We start from the raw sequence: 14,229 nt of genomic DNA, 5'->3' as shown, positions 1-14,229 counted from the left end.
GCTCACAACACACATACCCCGAGCCCCTTGCCTTCGGGCAGGCAGACCTGAGACTCGTTCTCCTGTCTCTTCGCTTGGCTGCCTTAGGAATAAAGTCTTTCTCAGCTGCAAACCTTGGCCTCTCAGCATTTGGCTTGTTGCATGTTGGGCCAACGGGCCTGGTCCGGTAACAGTAACTGAACAACTTCTTAGCTCTTTCATTCTTACATCCCCCCAGAAACAACTGTTCATGTGATGCTTACCTGATATATTTCAGGAACAGCAAAAGAAATGAACCTGACCCCTGACCCCAGTGTTGTACTTAGAAGTGTGAGGCCCCATCCCAAGTGTGTCACGTCACTGGCTTTACAGCCAGCTGGGAGGGAAGGGCCAGTGCCTGTATTTCCCATGACAAGCTTGAGGGACATGAATCTGTCCCTGGTACGTGGCAAGTAAAGGGCTGGGCAGAACCAGGCTGGAGGCTAGGCTGTCTGGCTCAGGGCACCCAGGTGACAGCAGCCGACGGGGAGGGGAGGCGCCCTCCACGGGCCACTGGGCAGGACCCCCACCCCGGCCCCCCACGGCGGCTTCAGTGGAAGTTCACTCAAGTTCATCCTGGCACAAAGGATTCTGGGGTTAAAACTTCCTGAAGGAAAAGGTCTAGCATTATGTTGATATGTGATATTCACCAAAACCTGACTGTGGAAAAGAAAATCTCGAGAACATGGAAGGAAATGCCTTTTTAAGTAAAGTACACTCTTGTTCAGAAACTCTAAGAATTAAAAATAAAATTGAAACCCCCCCCACAAATTTAGGATGATTTTATTTACAAAACAGGTTCTTTTGTTTTACAAAAATTACAAAATACGACAAAAATAGAAATAGCTTCTTGGACTGTTGGGAACTACTTCTAAGCGACCAATGAGTTAAAACCCCGATGGTCTTCCTCTTTTGAAGAGCGATGACGGCAACGCTCATCTGCGCTTTATGTCTCCCCAGAGCCCCGCGGCTGTGGGCTGCCTCTGGCGGGAGGGCCGGTCAGGCCAGAGTCTGGAGCAGCAAGATCTTCTCGTTGACGCAGAACCTGTGCAGCACCAGCGTCAAGTTCTCCCCACAGCGGGACACCTGGCGCTCCATGGCCAGGCGGAAGTCCTCCTTCACGCCCTTGGTGATGCCCCGGGTGACCGTGTGGTGCCTGGGGCAGCAACAGGGAAACAAACAGACACCACAGTTAGCACGGCAGCACGGGTCAGTGACTCTGGGGCAGGAGAACAGGCTGCCTCAAATCTAGCGAAGAGTTTAAAAAAGCAAAAAGCCCCAACCAAACAGCCTCCACTGCCCGCTCCTCTTCAGAAAGACTTAAAGCCGGAGAGTCGTCTTCCCCACTCAGGAAAAGGCTATTCTAAACATCGCATGTTTGGCGAGATGCTGCCTGCTTGGCTTCTAACTTCTGCAGCCCTGATGCTGTACCTCCCTCTGTGACTCGTGCACAGTTCAGTTACTTGGGGCTGACGGAGTCCAGACCACCCTGGCCACACAGTTCGGGTCCAGCCAGGCCAGCTGAGCGCAGAGGCAGCAGCGGGGAGGGGGATGCCTGAGCGAGCGTGGCCATGGCCGCAGCCCCCGGCCAGTGCCCCGTGACAGGCTGCGGGCCACAGGCGTGTCTCTCTCCCTGTGATGCCAGGACGGGACAGCTCCTCCAGGTCTTTTCGCGAAGAAGCAGGAGGACCTGGGGCCCCAAGACAAGAGTCCGGCACCGGCAGGGAGAGAGCAGCAGAGTCGCTGATGCAAAGCTTCCTGAGGGCCTGCTGGGGCCCGGGAGCCCTGCATGCTGGGCTGGGCTGGGCCGGTGGGAGCACAGGTGGGTCCTTCACAACGCCCTGGAGGGTGGGCTTCAGAGAAGGAAATTACAGAGGAAACCCCAGGAAACTCCAAACACCAAAATGAAGGAAGCAAAAGAAAAACCTAGCAAAATTCAATGGGTTCAATCAAAAGGAAAGGCGTTTTAACTACCAGTTAGTAATTTGGTAGATTTAGACAAACAGAAGCCACCTCCATCCTCCACTCCTACTGCCTAACTTCCCTAAGACACAGTCATGGGGATTTAAAATTAGATTTTTAGGTACTGGCCAAGATTAAACTGTTGAAACCACTCTAAACTGTTTCTGTTTTTAAAACTTGAATTATATAAAGTAAGTACAACAGAAGTCAGAAAGTTGCAATGTAACAGAAGGAAAAAGAAAACCCAAACAGGCTTTGTTAGAAGGGCAAGGTATTACAGGACACCCTACAACGCCCATGGACAGTTTACAGAACCACACAGTGAGACAGCACAGCCAGTTCTCTGTGGACATCTCTAATCAGGTCTGGCTGGTGACTCAGTAGTAAGTGCAGTGTCAGTGAGCCCCGCTGGGAGCTCATGCAGCCCCTTTATGCTGCCCTGAGATACTGCTCTCGGGGGACCCAGACTGCAACCCCAAATGGGAGCCCTCCCTCTGACCCACTGAAAGACACTGGTATTTGCAGACACTGAGCTAAAGGGCATGGATGGCTCCAAGCACACGCTCCCCTTAATACTAGTAAAAATGTAATAAAATGCTGTGTCCTGCTGGTCACGGGCCAAAGGTGTTGTTTCCACATATGAAGAGTGGTACAACTCAACTGTATTTCTATCAGAGTCTTTATTGCTCTGGCAAGTTTGGATGAAGAAGAGGACGAATTAGCTTTTGTGGTTTAAGACCAGGATAAGTCAACTAGTAAATGTAGCATTCTAGCCTACCAAATATTTTCAATCCGGACAGGTAAGGTCAGAAAAAACAGTACCAGTGGCAGGAAGATACTGTGCTTATGCCCATTTAGACCAAGACCTCAACACTAATACAAAAATCTGAGAATAAAAATTTACTTAGAATAAGTTTCAGCATCCTTAAATATTTAGGACCGAATGCCTTATGTTTTACCAAGAGAGAATCATAATTTAGTGCCTAATCTAATGTGTACTTAGTCTTACACAGTTTTATATAACGTTCACTTATTTCCAGATCCATAATGATTTTTAAATTGAACACAAAAACACTGGCAACTTATGGAAAAAAATAAGAAATGTTACAATATTACAACCAGATGGTTTGCCAAGGAATGCAGAACAAATTAAAAAATAAAGCATGAAAAAGAGCACTGAGGAACAAAGAGCTGAAAACCATGGGCAGTAAAACATGTCGACAAACAGTACACTATGAGCAGGTGTGTCCACTTGGTACCTGTCAGCAGTCTGTATGCTGGGCTGAAGCACAGGTAAGAATTCCTGCTGCAGTAACCCCATGGGAGGGCTAGAAGGCCTTTAAAAAACAGCAAACAGCGGCATTCAAACACCCACACCGACTCAGCCTGCACTTAAAAACAACACTCCAGAGAAAACGCATGAGACGGGGGGCAGGCTGCACAGAACCGCCAGCCTCAGGCCTCGAGCAGCTGTTTTGGGAGGACAGAGGCTACCAGCCCCCCCACTGCACGGCTGTGGCCCACATGGGTCCACAGGCCTCTCGGCTGCCAGTCCCCGGCTCAGCCCGCTGAGATCTGGCATGAAAAGCAAGAGCCAGGGGAGAGGACGGGGAGGTGCCATGGAACGGCCGTGGAGAGAATCTCAAATCCAGCGCCTTTGCTCTCCACGCTTGCCACGTCCATGCCGATCCCAGAAAGACACCCGTGACTTTTTAGAACCATCTTTGATGGGACTGAAGCCCCAGACTGAAGAGGCCCTTTCAAGAGGACTGGAGAGGCTGGCAATGTTTTTGATAAAGAAAGGTTGAGTTTAAATTTCAAAAAGTATTGAGAAAAGGAACAGATGGGGGAAAACAAGAGTCTGGGCCATGGCTTTGTGGGATTCTGTAACAACAGAAATGAGTACATTAGCCGGGTGATCACCTCTGAGAACGTCATCACGCACCCAGTTCGGGGCACACACAGGACATGGGTTTCTGTGTCACCCAGGGTACTGCAAGCATCAGCACAGAAGCATTTCTCTACTTCAAAATACATGAGAGCAGCAAGTGTAGGTAAGAATCAGAGCTCGTCCCTCCTGCCAGTCAGGCCCCCGTGACCTCGGCGCTGGTACCGTACCTGCTGCAGCCCAGACGCCACAACCAGGACAGACTCACAGCCTCACCTGGGGGAAGGCTGGACTCTGCTCCCTGCATCTCTGCGCTCGGCTGGAGGGCCCCCCAAAAGGTCCACAATGGCTTCAGACAATTTGTTTGCGACCCAAAGGGAAAAGGAATGTGACAGTTTTACTCAAGATCCCGACCATACCTCAACTGTCTCAGGCGGCCCGCTTCTCCACGGTAGCTTCTCATCAGAAATTTGGAAGGCAGGTTTCAAATGAACCCTGGGACTCACAGTCAGCTCACTAAGCAACAGCCCCTAGTCCTGCTTCCAAACCGACGGAGGAGCAGGTTTCCGAAGAGACTTAATGGTCTTCTACAGGGAGTTAGAAGAAATTAAGGGTTTCTTTAACTAAGGACACCGTCTGCGTGTCCAACAGCCCTCGCCTTCACTACTCGTCCGAGGGCTTGTCTGCATGTTCCCGTGTCACTGGGCAGCTCATTAAAACTGGCTGGAGACAGTTCAGTAGGATGAAGTCTGAGACTCAACCACTGATCTTCTGACAGCCTCTTCTCTCACATTCACAGCTAAGCATTATCTAGTGTGAGGATTATTAAACTCAGGTTTAATCTAAGTAAACAGAGTTGATTCTATTGAGGTTGTCTCCGTATTATGACAATTTGTATGGTGAGCCTTAATGGGAATTAAAGAAAAAGCTATTAAAGGTATGTTTGTGTCCAGTCTCAAAACCTGCAAATTACAACGTAAAAGGGGTTACCTAGGCTTCCGTGTCAAAAAGCCATCTTTACTCTCAAGCATGGTGAAGAATATTTTGAATCATGCAATTATTTTCCCCACGTTCTAGGGGAGCTACCAGAGTGAGAAGATGAGCGTGTCTGGTCCCCTTGCCTGAGCCAGCTAACGTATAAAGGTCTTGCGCTTTCATGTCAAATGCTCAGAATCTTTAGTAACGTTTGCAAGGTGAAGGACAAGCACCCCACCTTCCCATTCCTGACAGGACACCGTGCTGCCTGGATGCCCCAGCCCCGAGGCTACGGGAGTCCAGAGGGACACTTCTTACTTCCCTCTCTACAACACTCCCCAAAGACAGCACGAGATGCGGATTTTGGCTTTGCACTGAAAACTCGTCCCTTTCACAAGCGAGGGAAAAAGGAGACTCTGTCAGCCTCAGCAACACTTTCTTCTCACTCGGGGTTCGGTCTCCTGCAGTGACTCTGATCCTGACCCACACACGCTGAACGTGCAGGACGCAGAGGAGGAGGTATGGACATCACACTACGCGAGGCGTCTGCAGCACAGAGGATGTACTGTCCAAACTGCAATGAGGACTGAAGGGCAGAAGCAAGGGCATTTAAAAATCATAAATGGTCACTGATTTCATCCAAGAGTGGGGAGTGCCAAGACCAAGCCCCACCCTGCTGAGCGGGCAGGTGCTCAGCAGGGCTTCAGTCAACACTGAGGCCCAAGTACAGTGTGGAAGTTAGGTCTGCAGTTTTTCCCAGTCCAGCTCAACTTTAGTTAAGCATGGCTTTTCTTAATTAAAAGCACCCTACTTCTAATCAGAAATTATAGGATCAGTCTGTAAGTTTTGGAACAGAAAAGATACCATGAGTAAGACTTTTGTCTAGTGAAGTAAGTGTCAAAAGTGACAGAACTACCCCAATTTAAACAATGTTCTATCAGAAATGTAGTTAAGGAAATGCCAAGTCTTTCAAAAGGATTCCCGGAATCAAATCTACTCTCCAAAACAGAGACCAGGTTTGTATTCCTTTCTAATGACTGTGTGCAAGCCACGGCCATTTACAAACGTTTCCCAAGAGCACACGAAGGCGGGCGCTCAGCACGGAGGGCAGGAGGCGGTGCCCTTACTTGATCAGCATCCCTTGATTGGGCAGGAGTTCCAGATGGATCTTCCCACCTTCCTGAGTTCTCAGGTAGGCGAACTCCTCCAGCATGTCGATATCTGAGGCTAGATTCAGGGAACCACGTGAGAAAGCATGGAGCCCTGCTCTCCTGGAGGAGCAGACAGGCTCGCAGCCACTGAGAGACCTGCCCACGGCGACCGCACCAACAACCCAGCGCTGCCTGAGTCCAGACCCAGCGGTTCCTCTGCCAGCCCAACGCCCTCACAAAGAGAAACATGTTTCTCAGGTAGCTGACTGAGCAGAGCCTATAGGGTCCCAAGAGCAGAATCTTTTGTTTTCTTAGTAAGAAAGAGGCGGTAGAGGTGCTATACACACCGCCCCCCTCCCCCTGGCCCAAAGGTTAAGAAATGCTGCTCTAGGTACCTGGAGAGGGATGTCAGACGCCTTGCAACTCAAAAATAATGTATTAAGAGAAGCAGACCTTTCCCTAACCAACAGTATGAAATACAATGCTCCCCCTCACGAAAGCCAGTGCTGGGTGGAGGAGATTCTCTCTCGGGTGCCCCACGGGCCACCAGCTGCTGTTGTAACCCCAGACCCCAGGGACCCCGTTCCCAGAGGAAGGCCAACAGAGAGTCACAGTCTACGGCCCCAGCAGTCACTCTGGGCCTGCAGGGAGCCTGCAGGCTCTTATTTCAGGCACCCTGGGTACCTTCCTAAGAAGCCACTTGAAGTGGAAAATGCAACACGGTTGTCCATGTTCCTGATTCCTCTTTGAAGCCATTCATGACTTTCACAAAACCAGCTGCCACAATCCCATTTTAAGTCACCATTCCTTCTCCTTTCCCCCCAAATCACCAAAACCATTATTTCTACCCCAAATGGTTTGTTCATTTTTGTACCAAGCATTTCTTCTGCTCAAACAAGAAAAAGGATACTTGTAACATAATTGAAAAAATTCTCATATTGGAAGTTTCCTTGCTGGCAAATCTTATTGACGGCTTTCAAGAAAAGGGTCTCTCCCCGCGGCCACTCCTGCTGAAGCAGCACGATGACGTGCCCCAGCGCCATGTCGTCTCTGCTGTCCGTGAAGGCTCTCAGCTGCAGGACAGAGGGGAGGGAGTCACGGGGTGACCTCACACATGCCCGATACCACCTCCCCCAAAAAACACTGTTGCAGGGAAGTGCGTGACTACGGTCACTAGTCAGAAGGGACAGCAGAAGTCAAGCCTGCCTGGCAAATGTCACCGCTGCCGGCGAGGAGGGGCCCCACCACAGAACCCGGCTCCCGGGCACCCTCATGAGCATCCTGGCGGGAGCGGGACACGCAGGATGGGCCCGAGGCTCTGAACGCGGGGATGAGGGTGCGAGGAAGGTGAGCGGTCTGGGCAACAGAGAATTTGGGGACTTCTTTTAAGGGGCCGGGGGGGAATGGAGGGCGGGCAAGAGGCCCCCTTAGACAGAGGGGTCTGAGGAGACCGTGGGACTGGGGAGAAAGGCCGGCGGGAGCCACGGGAAGGAGGACGCAGGGGTGTGAAGTGAGAAGCTGTCAAAGGGCTTCTGGTTCTAAACCGGCAGCTGTGCCTGAAGTCACTTCAAATTGTTTCTGCCGCCTCAATGCTTCAGATCAAGAGTCAGGTTTGGGGTATAATTGCTTTACAATGGTGTGTTAGTTTCTGCTTTATAACAAAGTGAATCAGTTATACATATACATATGTTCCTATATGTCTTCCCTCTTGCGTCTCCCTCCCTCCCACCCTCCCAATAAAGATGTTAAAAAAAAAAAAGGGGGGGCGGGGATAGGACGAGATGAATAACCTAAATGTCCAGCACCAGGAGAAAGATTAAATACGTTGTGGTACACATCAATAAAGTGGACACAGCCATTCAAAAAAAAAAAAAAAGAGTCAGGTTTGGGAATTACCGCCCTGAAGGGGAGACCCGACACTGCTGCCCGCTGCTCATGAGCCTTCGTAGACAATTCAGCCTGTCCACCCCAGGCCTCCACTCCCCACAGCCCGGTCCTTAGGCTTTCCTGACTCTGCTGGGCCTCTGCACGTGCCCAGCCTCATGCCCTATCCCTGTGATAATGAACTCACATCCCTCCATAAGCCCAACAGCACTTGTGCTCCCTTCTTCTGTAGCTAATATATCCTGACTCGTAGGCTAATTCATAAAATATTTACTGGACACTACCACAGGCAAGGTTATTTGTGTATCCACCCCACTATTACCTGTAAATTATCTGCCCCACTGTTACCCATAAACCTCTCGAGGATGGGGATTATTTCCTACTCATCTTTGCCTAGTGCAGTCGATATTTAATAAATATTTGTTAATTCCTTGCCCATGTGCTTTCCTCACTACACCAACCTGTTTTCAAAGGACTAAACTAACATTTGTGCCTAAGGCTCTCAATTCAAGTCATTCCAGATCATCAGAACAATCTTGCAAATTAATTTCCTTTACACTAATCAATGTGAAGCTTACCTTAAAACAAGCTAACATTAAATGCAGGCAATAGGGCATGATAGCCTTGCTGGTACAAGGCAGAAGCTTCAGATCTGAACCTAAGAAAAGTCCACAATATATTTGTTAGTAGCAAAGAAAAGAGCTTTGAGAAGCAAATGTTTAAAGTGCTTTCCTTAAAAGGAAAAGGATAAGCAACAATCACATGGTCTCAACACAGTTAAACCACAATTACATTTAGTGAAGGTGAAACTGGTTTTTCAATCGTCTCTGGATTTCATTGCTCAGTCTAAATTTCTAAAGTTGCTTAAATACTTATTATTATGAATCATTTCAAATACATAGAAAATAAAAGAGATTATTACAAATAGCAGAGTGCTCACCACTCAGCTGTATAAAATGCTGACATCTGCTTTAGTTTTAGATTTTAATATAAAGCATCGCAAGCTCACTTCTCTTCTGATGCCACTCCTGCCTCCCTCCTGAGAGAAGACTGCTATTCTGAACGGGGGTTCATCATTCCTGTGTATACTGCCTGCTTTTAACAAAGGAATCTATATTCACGCACTGCAGAGAAACGTTTCGTGTGTTTTCAGTCTACTATATAAATGGTGTCATAGCGTACGTATCTTTCTGTAGATTGTTTTTGGTACTAATATCTGTGGCTCTAGCTCATTGGTTTTCTGTGTTACGTAGTGTTCTGTTGGTTACACTGACCACACCTGATTTATCCATTCTTTTATGGTAAACACTGAGTATTCCAATTTTTCACTATTACCAACAATGCTGAAATAAACATTCTTATATATATTTTCTTGTGCACTTGTGGAAAAAACTTTAAGCAATGGTTGTTTTTCAAACCAAGACCAAAGTCCTTTCCTTTATGCTGTGTGCTCTTTCTATCCTAAATCCTCTGTACCCCAGAGGCAAGAAGTAGCAAGAAATAAATATGCTTTTCACGTGGCAACCCTGTGCACACACATACACATGTTCATACAGCTGGCTTCTGAGCAACACAGGTCTGAAATGCACGGGTCCACTTATACATGGATTTTCCAGTATATACAGTGTCCGCATGTTCATCTTACAGATCTCTAAATGAACTAACTGTGGGGAAAAGTTTGTATTGGATTAGAGATCACAACATGTGGAATCAAAAGAATTGCGGTCTGAGCCCTGATTTTATCCAGACTGTTCCAGCTTCCTGCCCTAGGCTGAGTCACTGGTCAGTTCCTGTTTTTGAGGCAGAGAGCAGTACCCAGATTTTCGACCGTTGTGGGGAGGGGTGGGTCTGAGCCCCTGGGTTAACTCCTGCATTGTTCAAGGGTCAACTGCGTGTCTAAAACAAAAGGTTCATGAAATAAAATTTACCCTTTTTAGTGGAGATACATTCATTTTAATAATACTGTTACAGTCTATCTCATTAAAAAAGAGAATTTCTATGGGAAATTCATGACCCAGTAGGTGAGGGCCCAAGTCTGGAGATCACTGATCTAAAGTCTATACTTGGAAGGGGCACATAACCAGGTAGTGAGATATGCAACTTGGTACTGCTAAACTGCTCTCCAAAGTGACCATATGAATCTATGCGCCTTCCAGAAGCACGTGGGCGATGCGTATCTTCACGTCCTGATGGTCAATACGGCCACCCTTTACTCTCTGCATCCTGATGTAAAATGATAGCTTATTGTTTTAATCTGAATTTCCTGTATTAATAATAGGTGGAGAATCTTTCCAAGTAGTTTTTGGCCATTTGGCTTCTGTGAATCTGTTGTTCATATTTTTTGCCTATTTTTCTGTGGGGGGTTGGTTATTTGTTTCTTATAGGAGCTCTTTCGAAATTCTGGATACTAATTTTTTGTTGAATATATAAGTATATAAATATATTAATTGTGCTGGACAATTTTCTTATGGTCTATAGCTTTTCACTTTGATCATAATATCTTTTGTCGGTATTTTGATTTTAACGTGATCAAATCTTTGTAGCCTAAATCCTTCTCTAACTAGAAAGCAACAAAGATCGTCTTCTGTATTTTCTTGTTTAAAAGTTTTAGTTAATATTTAAATCTTAAAATTTAAAGGATTCTTTTGTCGTATGAAGGAGGAATCTCTTTTCTGTCGTTCTTGTATTTGGATCATCAACTGTAACAGCGCCCCTTACAGAATAAATTCATTCTTCCTCCCCTGAGCTGTAATGCTACCAGTTTCTTCATTCTCTATTCTGTTCCTGGGGTCAATCTCTACGCCAATGCTACACTTTAAAATTAGTCTTGATGTCCGCTAGGTCAAGTCTTACCCACCTGATCTGTTTCTGTTCCACAGACATATTAATTTTTGAAGGGGTCTGGGCCATGTCTAGTTTTTTCAACCTTTTGTTGTGGAAAATCCCAAACATATAAAAAGTAAACAGAATAGTATAATGCACTCCCAATAAGTATCAAAACTGTCATGCTTTTGTCTTCTAGAAAGCTTTTAGTGTCCTAAGGAACCTACTACCAGTCTCAAAGAAATTTTCTTCTAAAAAAATGTTATCATTTAGCTTCTCCATTTAGTCTCTCTGCTCCAGCTCAAATTAATTTTTGGGAAAAATGTGAGGTAGGAGGTGAGGATCTTTTTTTCCTCTACATGAAGATCCCTTTGTTCCAGCACCATTTCTTGAAAAGGCTTTCCTTTCTCCATTGAATTACTTTGGCGTCTTCATGGAAAATCATTTGACCATACTTATGTGGGTCCATTTCTGGATTCTCCAATCTTGTGCCAATACTGTCTGGATAACTGTAGCTTTATATTAAACCCTGCTATCAGGTAGGGTCACTTGTCATTTTGTTAGTCTTTTTCAAAACTGTTGTAGTATTTCCATATAAATTTTAGAATCAGTTTGTCAACTTCTGTTAAAAAAAAAAAGTCTGCTGGGATTTTGACTGGGATGGCATTGAATCTATAGAGACATTTGGGGAGAACTGGTATCCTAACAATATTGAGTCTTCTAACCTACAAACATGATTTTGCACATCTTTCATTAAATTTATCCCTAAATATTTTATGGGGTTTGATATTATTCTATTTGGAGATTCCTTGACTTTTCTACGTAGCCAAATATGTAGCTGTGAATAAAAACGGTTCTTTTTCAACCTTTCTTTTTCTTGCTTATTGTGTTTGCTAGAATCTCCAGGATGTTGAATTGAGGTGCTGACAGCAGACACCCCTGTACTGATGCTGGTCTTGGGGAAAGCATTCAATATTTCATAGTTAAGAATGATGCTGAGGAAGTTTCCTCCAATCTCTAGTTTACTAAGATTTTTTAAAAATCATGAATAATAAATGCAGACATAATTGAATTCTGTCTGCATCTATTAAGATAATCTTATGATTTTTCTCCTTTAATCTGCTAATGTGGTGAACTGCAGTTCACCTGAACTGGTTTTCCTGTGTTAAACCACCTTTGCATTTCCGGTATACTTCGCCATTATGTATTATCTTTCTTATATATTGCTGTATTTGCTTATATTTTGTTAAGAATTTTGGCATCTAAGATCATGATAGACACTGGCCTTTAATGTTCTTCTCTTGTTTGGTTTTGCTATCAGGGTTATGTTTGTCTTAAAAACTGAATTGTTAAGTGTTCCCTCTTTCTCTATTTTCTCCAAAAGTGTGTACAGGATTGGAGTTATTTCTTACTAAATGCTTGACAAGATTCACAGTGAAGCCAAATGGGCCTGGAGTTTTCTTTGTGGGAAAGTTTTTGACAACAAAATTTAATTTCTTTGATAGATATAAAACATTCAGATTTTCTGTTTCATTTTGTGTCTGTTTTGGTAAGTTGTGTTTTTCAAGGAATTCTTTCCATTTCACCTAAATTGTTAAATTTATTGGCATAAAGTTATTCACAAACTATTCTCTTACTGTCCTTCTGGTTTCAGCACGATCTGGAGTGACATTCCCTCTTCCATTCCTGATATTGGTTATTTGTATTTACTACCTTCCTGGTTAATCTTGTTAGGGGTTCATCAATTTCACTATTTTTTTTCAGAAAACCGACTTTTTGCTTTATTAATTTCCTCTGTTTTTTTTTTCTATTTCATTAGTTTCTGCTCTTGTCTTTATTATTCCCCATTTTCTACTTGGCTTGGGTTTGACAGATTATCTTTTTCCAACTTCTAAGATGGAACTTAGATCATGACAGAGGGGCTCTCTTCCTTTCCTATGAAGCATCACAGCTCAATTTACGTAGTTTTTCAACAATGAGCAACTTGAGGTAAAGCTCAAAACAGCCTGAGAGACAAGCTAAGAGATCCTTCTCAACTAAGTATTACAAGATTTCCTAGAATTGGTAAAGATAGGAAAAGGAGCTCACTGATATTCTTCAAAGAGCCAACAAACTCAGGAACTGATGAGAGCTTTGGAAGAAGGACAGATGTATGGCTGCTTATGAAATCAGAGCCACGAAAAGCTTGGCGAGCACTTCGCTTCTCATACAATTTGTCAAGCTCTGCAGATCACATGGTATTATGTTGTCAGGAATTACAAAAAATTCCCAGCCTTAGGTCCTAAAGCTATTTCTATAAAATAAAAATAAAATTTGTCACTGTACCTTTTCTAAACTTGGGCTTTATTTTTGAGGGTTCTTCCTGTGACTTGCCTCCGTCCTGGATGGGGAGGACCATGTAGCACATCAAATCAAGGACTTTTTCACACGTCATCTAGAGAAGACAAGACCAGAAGGAACTAACTGAAAGTTTCTGACTGAAACCAAATCTACGTAACTAAAACCTATGCAGCACAAGTGGGGCCACCTGTGCACAGAGCTCGGGAGCATGGCCCCAGGACGCCACGTGACCAGTACTGTCTGCTTGACACCGTGTAGAAAAATAACTGAGATCAAATCCACGTACTAGACCATTCAGGGAACACTAACTCATTCTTCACTGTTAAAAAACAAAAGAACAAAACCTAAAAATTAATCAAGTATTAACTAAACTACCAAAGTGTATCACAGCACAGTGGAATCCAAAAGAAGTATGTCCCTATCTTAAGGACATTTACTAACTCACTGAATAGAAAAATTAACAAAATGGGACACATGGTGGCGGACTAAAATGTTATGTTTAGAGCATAATTTAAAACTAAGTAGAAACACCCACAGACTAAACTAGCAGGAAAAATTTCAGGCAGGGAGGTGATCTAAGCCTTAAAGGGGGGCAGGATCTGAAATATGGAAAACAGAAAAATGGGTTTTCAAAGGAGGAGAGAAAGACGACGTGGGGAAGGCTTTCTACTGGTTTTGGCAATTCCCTTGAGGGGAAGGAGGGCGTGGTTTAGGAAACAGACATGAAACTGGACCAGTGACGTGCTGCTGGATGAGAGGCGGCCCCAGGTGCCCACGGAGCAGGGGGTCTCAAGCCACAGAGAGCAGGGCATCACCTTCTGTCCACCCATCAAATTCCAGCAGTAACAGTCAGAGTCAGCTGAGGGAGCATTTCCTGTGTGTCAGGCACAACCCCCTACTACCCCCATTTTACAGATGACGAAGGAATCTTCCCAACCTTTTTCATGTCTTGGCACTTCCAGAAAATAGTATTTGTAAGGCTGCTCAGAGCTGGCAGCAAATGATCCGGGGCTTAGCTGCCCAAGCCACAGCTAACTGCCTGGGGCTGAGGGGTCGGTATCCTGGCACATCCAGAATCACCCATGGCCACAGGGTCGTGAAGCTCCAGCTTTGAGAGATTGGCAGCTGGGGAGTTAAGAACTCGAACCCTGGAGTTAGACAGGTCACAGCGCTAGTGAGTAGTGAGAC

The 14,229-nt window shown here is 45.3% G+C and overlaps 1 protein-coding gene across 1 annotated transcript in view; it reads right to left on the bottom strand.

Annotated features, from left to right (window-relative positions):
- Window positions 1–799: 799 nt before the first annotated feature.
- INTS10 (integrator complex subunit 10) overlaps window positions 800–14,229 on the bottom strand; it is a 36,812-nt gene continuing 23,382 nt past the window's right edge. The window contains exons 13-18 of the mRNA XM_065899769.1: window positions 13,027–13,135; window positions 8,457–8,536; window positions 6,905–7,067; window positions 5,971–6,064; window positions 1,000–1,174; window positions 800–921 (exon numbers count right to left, since the gene is read on the bottom strand). Of these exons, the coding sequence (XP_065755841.1) occupies window positions 1,018–1,174; window positions 5,971–6,064; window positions 6,905–7,067; window positions 8,457–8,536; window positions 13,027–13,135 (603 nt within the window). The 3' untranslated portion in view covers window positions 800–921; window positions 1,000–1,017. The remainder of the gene's footprint in view (window positions 922–999; window positions 1,175–5,970; window positions 6,065–6,904; window positions 7,068–8,456; window positions 8,537–13,026; window positions 13,136–14,229) is intronic.

The sequence above is a fragment of the Phocoena phocoena genome, chromosome 21 (assembly GCF_963924675.1).
Source record: "Phocoena phocoena chromosome 21, mPhoPho1.1, whole genome shotgun sequence".
Classification (NCBI taxonomy): domain Eukaryota; kingdom Metazoa; phylum Chordata; class Mammalia; order Artiodactyla; family Phocoenidae; genus Phocoena; species Phocoena phocoena.
Note: the sequence above shows the minus strand (reverse complement) of the source record. Positions and strands in the feature narration are given on the sequence as shown.